Consider the following 12,624-nt stretch of genomic DNA (forward strand, 5'->3'; position numbering starts at 1 on the left):
TACAGATTACAAACAGTGGGAATGCTAACATGTCTAAAACTTTATCTCTTTTCGTTAAAAAAAAAAATTTTCGCCGGGCGGTGGTGGCGCACGCCTTTAATCCCAGCACTCGGGAGGCAGAGCCAGGCGGATCTCTGTGAGTTCGAGGCCAGCCTGGACTACCAAGTGAGTTCCAGGAAAAGGCGCAAAGCTACACAGAGAAACCCTGTCTCGAAAAAAAACCAAAAAAAAAAAAAAAAAAAAAAATTTTCTTTTTTGTGAGGGCAGGTTTTCGAGACATGGTTTCTCTATGTAGCCCTGGCTGTCCTAAAACTTGGGCCCAGAACTGCCCCCTCTGACAAAGGCCCTCCTCAGCAGAAAGCAGCTGTGACACTCAATGTGAATATGCATGGTCCTACCTCAGGTCAGACCAAGCCTCTCTGTCTGCCTTCCATTTCTCTAGAGCTGTCTTTTAATAATCTAACAGTTTAGAGGCCAGAGAGGATTTAGATCTCCTGGATCTGGAATTATAGGAAGTTGTGGGCTGCCCAACATGGGTGCTGGGAACCAAACTCTGGTCCTCGAAAAGAACAGAAATCAATCTTATCTGCTGAATCACCTCTCCAGCCCAAGAATTGTGTTGTTTATTTGTTTGCTGAGATTGTAAGGCAGTTTTATGAATCATGCTGCTTAATTTAGGAACTAGTGGAGCTTTAGTAGTTAACCTGAAGGGCACACACATTCTGACCCCATGTAAACACAGTTTGTTGTTTTGACATCTCCTTTGAGATGTCCCTAGAACAGGCATTATTTCTGCAATTTTGAGTTTACCAGTTGTGTTGAAACTGCTTGAAGGATTTCAGGGTGAGGGGCTTCTTTCCCTTCCTGTGTTCTCATAGAGTCTTTCTTGTCTCTAACCTGCCCCAACTATCCCTAACAGCTGTTTTTAACGTCAAGCATTCTAAAGCAATACAATCCATAAATTCGCTGATTTGATATGTACATGCTAAGAAATGACAGTACGAAAATTATAAGTCTTCCATTGTTTGCATTCTCAGAACTTAATAAAAGCTGGGCAGGCATGGCAGTCACTTAGCCCAGCACTTAAGAGTCAGAAACAAAAGATCCCTGAAGCAAGCTGGTTAACTAGAATAGCCAGAATTGACCAGCTCAGCTCCAGATGCACACGCAAACACAGACATATACATAAAAACTACTTGAAAATAAAATAATTGGTTTTAACATATATAAAATTTGACATTTATACATATATAAAATTTGGCCTCAGTATTTAAAATTGGAGCAGCACAGTTCTCTATATTCTATTTTAGTGATTTTACCAACTTGACTTGAGCATCTGCTTGTTTCTGTCTTTAAAACACCTGACTGATTTTCTTTGGGAGTGCATGAAACCTGTAAATCATCTTGGAAGGGTTGGCATCACACACTTGTGATCTCTATGTTGGGGTTGCAGTGACAGGTAGATCTCTGGTGCTGGCTGACCAGCTAGCCTAGCCTAATCAGTGAGACCCAAGTCTCACCGAGACACTGTCTCTAGATAGCTCGCTCTCTCTCTCTCTCTCTCTCTCTCTCTCTCTCTCTCTCTCTCTCTCTCTCCCTCTGTGTGTGTGTGTGTGTGTGTGTGTGTGTGTGTGTGTGTGTGTGTGTGTGTTAGACAGAGTGTCTCTGTGTAACAGCCATGGCTGTCCTGGAACTCACCAGGCTGTTGGTGAACCAGGCTGGTTTTGAACTCATAGAGATCTGCCTGCCTCTGCCTCCTGAGTGCTGAGATTAAAGGTACGCACCACCACTGCCTGGCCAACATTTCTCTTTTTGAAGACAGTGGACAAATTCTGAAGAATGACATCTGAGGTTGATCTCTGACCTACACACACACACACACACACACACACACACACACACACACACTTTTTTTCTGCTTCTAACTAGATGTTGCTGGTATCTCTAAGCACACTGATCTTTGTGTGTTGACTTGGTGTCTTGCAATCTTGCTGCCCTCACATATTCGTCCAATTATCTTCTTCATAGATTCCTTGAGCCCCTCTACAAAAACAATCACTTTCGTAGACTTCTTGTGGGTATGGAGTAATTGCGGTGAGAGTGAAGAGTCCCATCCTGCAACCAGGCCAATGCAAGTCTGGCTGTCAAAACTTTATCCACACTCCTTACTAGACTGAAGATGTTCCTTTCTGGTTCTACTTTGTGGAGAGTATTTGTCATGAATTGACATTGGATTTCATCCAGCCCTGACTCTCCATTATTTTGTAAGTGTTCATAGTTGCTTGTTGATGCACTTTTTGACAATCATTGCTTTAAAGTCTTTGTGAGATAATTGCAACATCTGTGTAGTCTCAGAGCCAGTGTTGGCTGCTTGTCACTTCCTGTGTGAACTGGAATTTTCCTGGTTACTTTCTGCTGAGTTAGCAGGATAAAATCCAAAGATTTTATTCTGTAGTTCAGCATTTTTGATGAATAAATATCTTTGGTTGAAATCCAGAGCACTAGGCTATATGTGGTGGCACATGCCTATAATCCTAGCACTCAGAGGTAGAGGTAGAAAGAACAGGAGTTCAAGGTCATCCATGGCTTTAGAACAAGTTAGAGGCTAGCCTGGGCTACATGAGTTCCTGTCTCAAAAGAAGAAAGGAAAGAAAGAATCTAGAACACTGAAGTGGATGTTTGGGACAGTCTTGCTCAGGTTAACCATTGTATTTAGGGGACATAGTTTGTAGATTTCCCAGCCTTTATTACTGGAAATATTTTTTGCAAGTGTATGTGTTGGTGGTGTGTGTGTGTATGTCACATACACCACACACTGTGGTGGCTTGAAAGAAAATGGTCCCCAAAGGGAATGGCACTATTAGGAGGTGTGGCTTTATTGCAGTGGGTGTGGCTTTGTTGGAGGAAGTGTGTCACTGTGGAAGTGGGCTTTAAGGTCTCATATATGTTCAAGCCACACCCAGTGTTTCAGACCACTTCCTGTTGCCTATGAGTCAAGAAGTAAGAACTCTCAGCTCCTTCTCTAGTGCCATGTCTGCCTTCATGCTACCTTGCTTCCCTCCGTGACAATAATGGACTAACCTCTGAACTGCAAGCAAACCACCACAAATTCAATGTTTTCCTTTATAAGAGTTGCTGTGGTCATGATGTCACTTCACAGCAACAGAAACTCTAACTAAGGCACACACACATACAAATACAAGTTACCATTGTGTGGGTACAGGTTTTGTGTGTGTGTGTGTGTGTGTGTGTGTGTGTGTGTGTGTGTGTGTGTTCTAGAGATTGAAACTTGGGCCTTAGGCAAGCACCCCTACACTGAGCTACTTCCCCACTCAATATCTAGCTTTCATTGAACACATACCACCATGTGTCAAAGATCTTAGCATTTATAGGAAACTTCCTATTCTCAAGATAGTCCATCTCATGAATAAGATACTTTTGCATTTTACAGAAAGGAAGTTGAGGGAATAAAAATCCATCTATACTGTAAGGCTTCATTAAACATTAGTCAGTTTATTTTCTTCTGCAGTAGTGTCATCATCTAGATGGTACCAGGTCCTGCCATCAGCAAAGAGTTTGGAGTTGGGCCACTGCAAAAACAGCACCCACTTCTACCCCAGATGTCTGTGGCTAGAGTAGAGTACAGGCAATGAACACAGGCCCTATCCCCATTGCTCAAGAGTAGTCAATCCCATATACCCCTCTGTGAGAGAGGGATAAGGTTCAGGAGAGGCAGGTGGCAAGTAGGCATTTAATGCAGACTCTGAGCACAAGCCTTTCCTTTCTACTCAGTGTGAGATCTTGGTCATCATCCACTTGGGCCATCTGATATGTTCCCACCAGTATCATCTATACAGAGACAGCATCTAAGCAGCAATCTGGACCCAACCAGTCTCTGTGCAGCAAGCCAATGGTGGACTCACTTACACATAGTTTTCTGCCCTTGTTTCCTGTAGCTAGAGAACAAAATTCATAACCTTTTCATTCTCCTATATCCTGACCCAGTGCCCAAACCTTGCAGATGCTGAAGCCTTCAAAATCTACCAAGCAGAGAAAGGCTGGTATTCTCTGACCTCATTCTTTTTACTTGGATGGCATTCACTCTGCCTGTGATAATTCAAAGGAGAAGCTGAGTCTCAAGTTGGCTGCTGGCCAGATCAAATAGCCAGTGAAAGGCCACACTTCAGGGTTCCTAACCTTAGCTTTCCAACATGACCCAGGAACAGGTCAGCAGCTGGAGCTTGAAAGTGATGTAGCCAGCCTCACTAGGCACCTCAGAGAAGATAAGAAAAGGCTAGGTGTCTAGTCTGAGGTCATAGCAAGCTGTCTTCACAGAGGCGGGGGATTAGCTGAGGACCAAGTCCTATAGTTCCTTTCCCCACACTGACTAGCATGTGTAGAGGTCAGAAGACAATTTCATAGAGTCAGTTCTCTCCATCACCTTTATATGGCTTCCAAGGACCTAACTCAGGTTGCTAAGTTTGCAAGCCAAGTAGCTTTACCTGCTGAACCATCTCACCAGAGGGTATTTTTCCATTTTAAAGAAAGAACATCCCATTTTCCCTATGGCAGCACATATACTGAAATTGGCATGATATAGAGACTAACATGGCCCCTACACAAGGATGCCATGTAAATTCATAAAGCATTCCATATTTACAAGAAAAAAATAAAGAATATTCTAAAGCTGACACAGTAGTACATGCCTGGGACCTCTGCACTTGGGAGGCTGAAGCAGGAGGATCACTTAAGCCCAAAGGTATGAAGCCAGCCTGGATAGCAGAGTGAGACCTCATCTTGGATAGGAAAGAAGGGTGCTGTGGGATGTTAATGTATGTCCTGTGGGAGCCCTTCTTGGGTTCCTTGTGGCGTTACCCAGCAGGTTTGCATAGAGGATGATTAGGACCATGGGCCTGAGTGCAGGTGTCTGAGATGGTCTGCACTTGGCTGTACTGGGGGATGGTCTGTATGTCAAGTTGCTCTGATTGGTCAATAAATAAAACCTGATTGGTCGTGGCTAGGCAGGAAGTATAGGCGGGACTAACAGAGAGGAGAAATAAAAGAACAGGAAGGCATAAGGAGACGCTGCCAGCCACTGCCAGGACAAGCAGCACGTGAAGATGCTGGTAAGCCACGAGCCGCGTGGCAAGGTATAGATTTGTAGAAATGCGTTACTTTAAGATATAGGAACAGTTAACAGGAGGCCTGCCACGGCCATACAGTTTGTAAGCAATATAAGTCTCTGTGTTTGCTTGGTTGGGTCTGAGCGGCTGTGGGACTGGCGGGTGACAGAGATTTGTCCTGACTGTGGGCAAGGCAGGAAAACTCAAGCTACAGAAGGGAGGTAGGGAAGGAAGGGAAAATGGAGGGAAAGGGTGATGGAATGATAGGGACAGATACACACACATAGAGACAGACAGATGAAAGAGACTCACTTCAGACTCTACTACAGATGCTGATAGGTGGGACTGAGAATGAGGTGGGATGATTAGGCAGGCCCAGAGCGCAGCCAAGGGTGGCCTGGGAGATACAGAAGGCCTTATTGCCCAGCGGAGAATAATCAGCAGGTCCCCACTGAAGGTCCCCGCCAGCCACATCCATCCAAGTGAGGCAGCTAGCTAGCTTGGCCCAATGTGGGAAATTCTCATGGTCCCTTTTCTTTCCTTTCCCAGGTGCTCACCCACAATCTACACCTTGGACCACAAACTCTGTTCCCAAGAGGATCCTATAGGGGGAGCTCCTTCCTAGTAGAAAGTGGGCATAGCATTTCTACAGTTTTAACCTGTCCAACCCCAGGAGAAGACTGCACCTCCAAACTGCCCAGCCCTGAGACATCTAGAAAGGCCCCAGGTGGGACACGACCTTAGTCCCACTGGGCAGATTCAGAGAAGCTGTACATCCCCAGGACAGGACAACACAGGCTGTGAGGCTCAGTAAGTGACCACAAGCTGCACACATTCCCTGTTTTCTGTGGGAAGTAGTCAAGGCAGAACAGGAGGTGGGACCTGGCTCCAACCTCCTTAATGGACCAATGTACTACAGTCTCTGCTAGGCTCAGGACTTTTGCATACGCTATGCAGGTGCTGAGGCTGGTCTTACTCAACTTCCATTTCCTGAGGTGCCAAGGGCAGCAGCTGCTTCTTCAGTGAATGCATCTCTACATTCTGACCCTCCACTGTGTACAGCACACATCAGGACCTATTTGATGAATAGCTAGATCAGCCCTCTTCTCCCCTGACTGTCCTCTACCTCCACTCCACTCTGGGACAGCACTATGTATGTTGCCTGGACCCCGAGAGGTGGCACACTCACATCTGACCCATCTGTGTCCCTGCTGAGTAACCATCGTGCCCTGAATCAGGGCAGATAAATGGACAGTGTGAGTCCCAATTCCTGACCTTATCTCAGGTCTGTGCAAGGTGTAGGATGCCTTCTTCCAAAGTTCTTTGCAGTTGGGTCCCGACAGTTCCTTCCCTCAGCCTGGTCTCTCTAGCCTTGGCCTGAACCACACAGGTGTTGCATGGCTTTTCCTGGGGAACATGAACAAACATCTGTTCACCCATCAATGACAGACCAAAGAGAAAATCCCAAGTCTAGCTTGTGAACCAGTGAGTTTATTAGAATTACTGGCAAAAGCATGGGTGTGATAGTTAATCTTAACTATTAACTTGATGGAATTTCCAATCACCATGGAAACAAACCTTTGAGCATGTCTGTAAGGAAGTTTCTAGATTGGAACTAAGATGGGAAGACATCTCCTAAATGTGGACAGTACTATTCCATGGGCTGTGTTCTTGAATAAACAAAAGGGTGTGTGTGTGTGAGCTGAGCATTTCTCTTTCTGTTTCCTAACTGCAGACCAAGATGCCTGCCATTCCTGCTGCCATGGTGTCCCATGACTGCACACTTCAAGTCCCTTCTGTCACGTAGTTTGACATAACAACAAGAAAATAAACTATTAAAATGGATGAAGGGTGACTTACAAAAGTGTAGGTGGCCCAAGCAGCTGCATCGCCAAAGGCTCACATCAGCCTGGGTGACAAGTCATGAAAGCTGCATGACTTGGGTTCCCAGCTTGTAGGCAACTCTGTTGAAGCATCCCCCATCTCCAGCAAGTGTTTTCTCTTTATGTAACCTGGAGGGAGTTGGTAAACGTCTTGTGAGTTCCTGTAACAGTGCTCTTGTATTCTCTGTGTTTTTTTTTAATTTATTGTTTATTTGTTTATTATGGATACAGTGTGCTGTCTGCATGCCAGAAGAGGGCTCTTAACCTTTGGGCCATCTCTCCAGCCCTTGGTTTTTGATTTTTCAAGACAGAGTTTCTTTGTATAGCCCTGGCTGTCCTGGAACTAGCCTGTAGACCAGGTTGGCTTGGAACTCACATAGGTCCACCTGTCTCTGCCCCGAGTGCTGGGATTAAAGGCGTGCACCACAACCACCCCACCCCCAGAAACTCTCTTGTTTTCTTGAGAGATTCCTTACTTCCTTTCCAGAGGGAAGGCTTCACTAGAAGAAACAGCTAATAACCATGGGAAATGCCCACACAGAGCCTGAAGCTGTGAAGCAAGCCTGGTATGAGCAGAAGTCTCTTCTTCCTGATGTCACCTAGACTGGCCGATCTGCCTTATCAGTGGCCTTATCCACTTTTGCTGCTGTGATGTCAACTGCCTCACCTCTCTTTCATTATGCCTTATCCCTCTCCCTTATTGCCTCTAAACCAGAACCCCTACTAGGTCACTTGTTGTCTGGTTTCCCATGCCTGGCTCAATGTTTGCAGAGTAGGTCTCAACAAATCCAAGCAAAGGGTGTCAGCCAAAGCCTCCTTGAGACCTTGGGGACCCGAGAGCACTCCTGGGGTCCTACTAGTCTAGGTTCTCCCTGAACCCCCACGAAAGCAAGTCTAGCATCTTTGATTATAGGAGAAGCATGCTGCAAAAGCTGGCTCGTGGTCCTCCCAATCCCCGTGGGGGTCTGGCAGAAAACTGCCTGGGAAAGGAGAGGAGGCCAGGGTATGCTGGCCAGCCCCAGAGCTCCAAGCACTCGATTCCCCCAAACACAGGTCTGACCAATAGTGCAATAGTGCAGCACTCTGCCTGGTGCTAGCTACTAGAGACTGCCTCTGCTCGCCGCTCTCCCCGCCCCCAGGCAACCTTAGCTTCCAGCAACAGAACACAGGCTGGGACTAATGAATAGTGAGAACCACGACTTGGAAGGGACACGGGTGACTCCTCAGCTTCCCAAGAGCAGAGTAGTCCCTGTAGGGCAGCTTGGGGGCTCCAGACACTATCCAGTGCGCCAGAATACAGAGATTGCGATGCAGGGACGCGTGCGGGGGCAGCTGCCCTTTGTGCTTACTTATGTGAGTTAGACAGACCCACTCAGCCAGAGTCGGAGTGAGGCACTTGGAAAACAAAGCCTGCCGGGACCGGCGCAAGCAGCGAACAACAGCAAGTAAGGGGAAAAGAACACTAGAAAGGCTAGGCTACGTGAGGCCACGTCCGAGGGGGTGGCACAGACTGAGGGCACAGGTCCCGCAGGAGATTCTTCAACCACTTTTATCTGGGGCCAGGTGCTCCCAGTCCGAACAAAGAGGAAAAAGCAGCAGAGCTGGACTTTGCCTAGAGGTGGATCGCTGATGTTTGGTCAAGGCGGTTTGGGCCAAGGTGCAACCTGCATTGCAGAAGGTGGGGCGGATCTTCGCTCGGCTCGGAGTGAAGTCTAAAAGAAAGAAGGGCGGGACCTCATCGTGCTAGGGCGGATCTAATAGGGGTCAGGAGGGCTCAAAGATCTCAAGGATGGGGCGGCCGTGATGGAGGCGGGGCCTCGACGCTCGCTCCGCCCCACCATGATGCGTCTGTTGCCTTCACAAGCCAGCGAGTAAGTATGCGCGTGCGCATCGCGCGCGGTTCGTGGAGTCGGGGTGTCCGGTGGGTTATCCCTGCAAATGGGTTCTGCAGCGTAGTGCCCCACGCATTACCACCCGTGATCGTGCACCGAGGTCCGCGAGGAGGGGTTGCCGCCGAGGTGAGGGCGGCGGTAGTTATGGAGGTGGTGGCCGCCGGTGGGGGAGGCGCGCGCCTTCTAGGGGCCGAGTGCGTACAAAGCGGCTTTGTCTCATCGCGCAGCCGGCCTGAGCTGGTTGGAACCACCCGGAAGCCCGGCGGCTGACAGGGCCGGAGGGCTCGGAGTCCACTCGGGTGTGCGGTAACCAGGCCTACATTTTTCTCAGGGCTCCACCGCGCGCGGGTCCTGAAGTATGGCAGCCATCCCTTCTAGCGGCTCGCTCGTGGCTACCCATGACTACTATCGGCGTAAGTAGACCCTCGCCGGCCCCGCCCAGAGCTGTGGGCCAGGGCCCTGTGGCTGACCCGCCTCCCCTCCCCAGGACGCCTGGGCTCCTCGTCCAGCAACAGCTTCTGCGGAAGTGCAGAGTACCCCGGGGACGCCGTGCCCCACCCCCCGGGTGAGTGCAGAACCATCCAGCATAAGGGCAAAGTTCACATCCTGAGGTGGGGGAAGCGTGGAGAGGGACAGCACCCCACTGGCATTGCAACATCCTGACCCTCCTTTGCTCCTCTCAGGTCTCCCCAAGGCCGACCCTGGCCACTGGTGGGCCAGCTTCTTTTTCGGGAAGTCTACCCTCCCGTTCATGGCCACAGTGTTGGAGTCTCCTGAGCAGTGAGTCCATTTTCCATAAGGTTGTAGGGGTGGTCCCAGTTAAACCAGCTTCTGACCCATGATTTATGCTCTCCCTGCAGCTCGGCAGAATCCCCCCAGGCCTCCAGAAGCCCGATCACCCGTGGCCTGGCTCCGGAAACCGTGAAGCAGCAGCCAGTCGTCCATCCCTGCCAGCCCAACACGAGGGCCCCGTCCTGACCTAGCAGAACCACAGCAAACTCACTTAAGTGGTGCTAGGCCAGAGGCTCCCTCCACCCCCGCCCCCCCTCATGTAAACTAGGAAGGCTGCGGCAAGCAACAGACACCAGCAGGAGCTGGAGAGAGCCCCCTCTTGGTTCACAGCACTGAGCTTTCCTAACCCCATAACTGTGCCTTGCACCAAGCAGAAAATAAACCCCCAGCAGCCGTCCTCCCCATGGTGTGTCTGAGATATTACTGAATCCAGCCTTTCTTCTTGCTGGGTGCTTCACTGCTCCCGGGTCTTCCTGCCAGCTCCTTTGAGACCCTTCCCAGTCATATCCCCAGATCTGGTGAGATAACCTCTCTAGTGGGCCCGGCCCAAGAAGCTGGGCTACCTCTGTTTCTGGAGAGCCGAGGGTAGCAGTTAGCCACTAGGCAGACAGTACAGGGGAGGCTGGGCCTCTAGCTTAGTTTGGGAGCTCTCAGCTGTAGAGACCCTGTACCTACGCAGGAACCTGGTAGATGGCCTTGCTGCATGAATGGTTCCCAAAGGTTGGGGATACGAGCACAGACTGAGAGGATTCTAGCCACAAGTAGTCTAGCCTTAGGGTAAGAGGGCATAGGGACCATGGAGGGCTGCTGAAGCCAGCAAGCTAAGGAGTCTTAGGTGTGGCACAGCAGTCCTTCTGTCATAAACAAAGCACTCTCCCTAGGGAACTGAGGCCTGTGCTTCTGACAGCTGAGCCTCCCTCCTGCCTGCCCTCAGGGTATCCAGGTGGCTTGTGGGATGCTGCCCTTACTCCTGAACAAGTTGGAGGAGGAGGAGGCTCTTCCCAGCTTTGATGGACTCAGAACAGGCAATGTGTCCTACTCAGGCTGAAATGTCCAGACAATGCCCACAGAGCTCCTGATTGCATCTGCTCATTGTCAGAGCTGGAAGCTGGGGACAGCCAGCAACTCTGGACAGCATGTAGCGTTGTTCGTCTTCCCGTCTACTCTTCCCATAGTCCCCTCCCCATAGGCTTTTGGTCTTTGGACTGAAGTCACAAGGGTTTCCCATCTGTGAGGTTTGGTTTCTCGGAAGTCTCGTCATGTTGTGCAGCTGCAACTGGCAGAGCTAAGAAATGGCTTAGTGACTTCAGAAGGGTTAGAAAACATTTGGGGTACCGGATAAAAAGTGGTCCTAAAAGAATAAAGGAAAGAATTTGGGATCCACTCTGGATCTTGGGTACTAAACCTCAGAACAGATAGGCCTGGTGCTGGGTACACTGTAGCTTCTGAAAAAAACCCTACAATTTCAGACAAAGTTAGGCCAGATCTATTTACCAGTGGTCTGTTGGTTTACACCATGCAGCAAAACAGTACTGACAGGCTCCTGTGTGTGTGACACCAGGACTTTGTTCTCAGAATCTCAGGTTAGACTTTGAAAGTATATTTAGACCAGGCAGCCACATCCAAGTTGTACCACAGATTTTTGCCAGCAGCACCTGTGGGTTTGGATAGCTCCCTCTTCAAAAAGCCCTGTGGCTTCGAAAGTCCTACTTTGTCATAGTGAGGCAGCCACCCATATATTTAAGGAGCCAGGCCAGTTCTTCCCACAAGACCTTGCTACCATGGAATCACCCTTCGTTACTAAAGTTATTCAGTCTACCTGGAGCTGAGGGAATGGCTCAGTTGATAAAGGCTTACCCTGCAAATGTGAGTACTTGAACTCCACCTTTGGAATCTCCGTAAAAGGCGGATGTAGGTAGTGCTTGCTATCTCAGTGCTGGGGATATGGATTCTTGGGGTTAGCTAGCTATCTACCCTAAGTCTAATTGGTAAGAGATCCTTTTTTTTAAAGTGACACCTGAGGAAACTCTGGCCTTCACATGAAAATGCAGAGTACCATTATATATTCTTGAAAAATCAGGAAGGAGAAAGATACATATTTTCACCTTTTACAAAGTAAGCTGGAGAAAGGGAAAAGATTTCCTTAAAAAAAAAAAAAAACCAGCAAAATTTAGTTGTTTTAAAGAATTTAAAATACCAGTTCACTCACAATGAGTTCTTGTTCTGACTTGTCTGGGATGGCAGTGAGCCTACCCATTTGGTGATAAGTGTAGAAGCACTAAGACAGTGATTCTAAGACTATGTGGACACCTGTGTAATGTAAACATCCTGGAAGAAGTAGTTTGAGACTGAGATGATAGATACCTTTTATCTCCAAGAGTCAAAGTAAACATTTGAAAAGAAAGTCTCAGCTAAGGTGCTGTTAATTTGCTGTGGCACATGTTTAAGTATAATACAATTATGACTGATGACATACCTGGATACACCAGACATTGAGGAATCTTCTACAGCTCATGAATAACACCTGTGACAAATACAAACTAAAGGTTTCATATTTTAGTATTTGACAAGGCTTCTCAGAACATCAAGTAAACCTAGTTTAATTGTTCTCTTTTTTATAAAAGAGAGATCCTGAGACTGCAAGGCCCCTTCTGGAAACTTAAAAGTTTGTTTAAAGTTAGAAGAATTGGATCTAGAGCTTGGTTTCGGAATTGTCAAACACTTGACCTTAGTTATCTATTTAAGCAAAGTAGTAAGATATTTAAAGGAAATCTAGGTTATGTGGTTGTGAGCAAAACTTGTCTTTCAATAATCAAAGACTGAGTCACACACAACATGAAGGAAGCATGAGATTGAACACAAACCCTAGGCTGATTACCTGAGTTAAACTAGCTTAAGATTGCAAGATTTTGGAACTTGTAAATAGACATCTCT

The 12,624-nt window shown here is 47.9% G+C and overlaps 1 protein-coding gene and 1 pseudogene across 3 annotated transcripts; both read left to right on the forward strand.

Moving 5' to 3' along the window:
- The first annotated feature begins 4,559 nt into the window (after positions 1 to 4,559).
- Positions 4,560 to 4,660, forward strand: LOC143273098 (U6 spliceosomal RNA; annotated as a pseudogene).
- Positions 4,661 to 7,777: 3,117 nt separating this feature from the next.
- Positions 7,778 to 10,094, forward strand: Ppdpf (pancreatic progenitor cell differentiation and proliferation factor). Of its 3 annotated transcripts, XM_015988118.3 has the most exons (6): positions 7,778 to 8,451; positions 8,570 to 8,877; positions 9,230 to 9,311; positions 9,386 to 9,463; positions 9,582 to 9,678; positions 9,759 to 10,094. In XM_015988118.3, exons 3-6 carry the CDS (start codon positions 9,257 to 9,259, stop codon positions 9,874 to 9,876), a joined length of 348 nt encoding a protein of 115 aa, XP_015843604.2. In that variant the 5' UTR covers positions 7,778 to 8,451; positions 8,570 to 8,877; positions 9,230 to 9,256; the 3' UTR covers positions 9,877 to 10,094. The 3 variants fall into 3 exon arrangements, with proteins under 3 accessions (XP_015843604.2, XP_006994679.2, XP_015843605.2); XM_006994617.4 differs by lacking the exon at positions 7,778 to 8,451 and having other exon boundaries at positions 8,868 to 9,024; XM_015988119.3 differs by lacking the exon at positions 7,778 to 8,451 and having other exon boundaries at positions 8,874 to 8,998.
- Positions 10,095 to 12,624: the final 2,530 nt, after the last annotated feature.

The sequence above is a fragment of the Peromyscus maniculatus genome, chromosome 4 (assembly GCF_049852395.1).
Source record: "Peromyscus maniculatus bairdii isolate BWxNUB_F1_BW_parent chromosome 4, HU_Pman_BW_mat_3.1, whole genome shotgun sequence".
In the NCBI taxonomy this organism is placed as follows: domain Eukaryota; kingdom Metazoa; phylum Chordata; class Mammalia; order Rodentia; family Cricetidae; genus Peromyscus; species Peromyscus maniculatus.

Coding starts and splice junctions, on each gene's coding strand:
- Ppdpf (XM_015988118.3), top strand. CDS start 9,257: ATGGCAGCCATCCCTTCTAGCGGCTCGCTCGTGGCTACCCATGACTAC. Junction 9,464..9,581: donor CGCCGTGCCCCACCCCCCGG/GTGAGTGCAGAA, acceptor TGCTCCTCTCAG/GTCTCCCCAAGGCCGACCCT. Junction 9,679..9,758: donor GTGTTGGAGTCTCCTGAGCA/GTGAGTCCATTT, acceptor CTCTCCCTGCAG/CTCGGCAGAATCCCCCCAGG.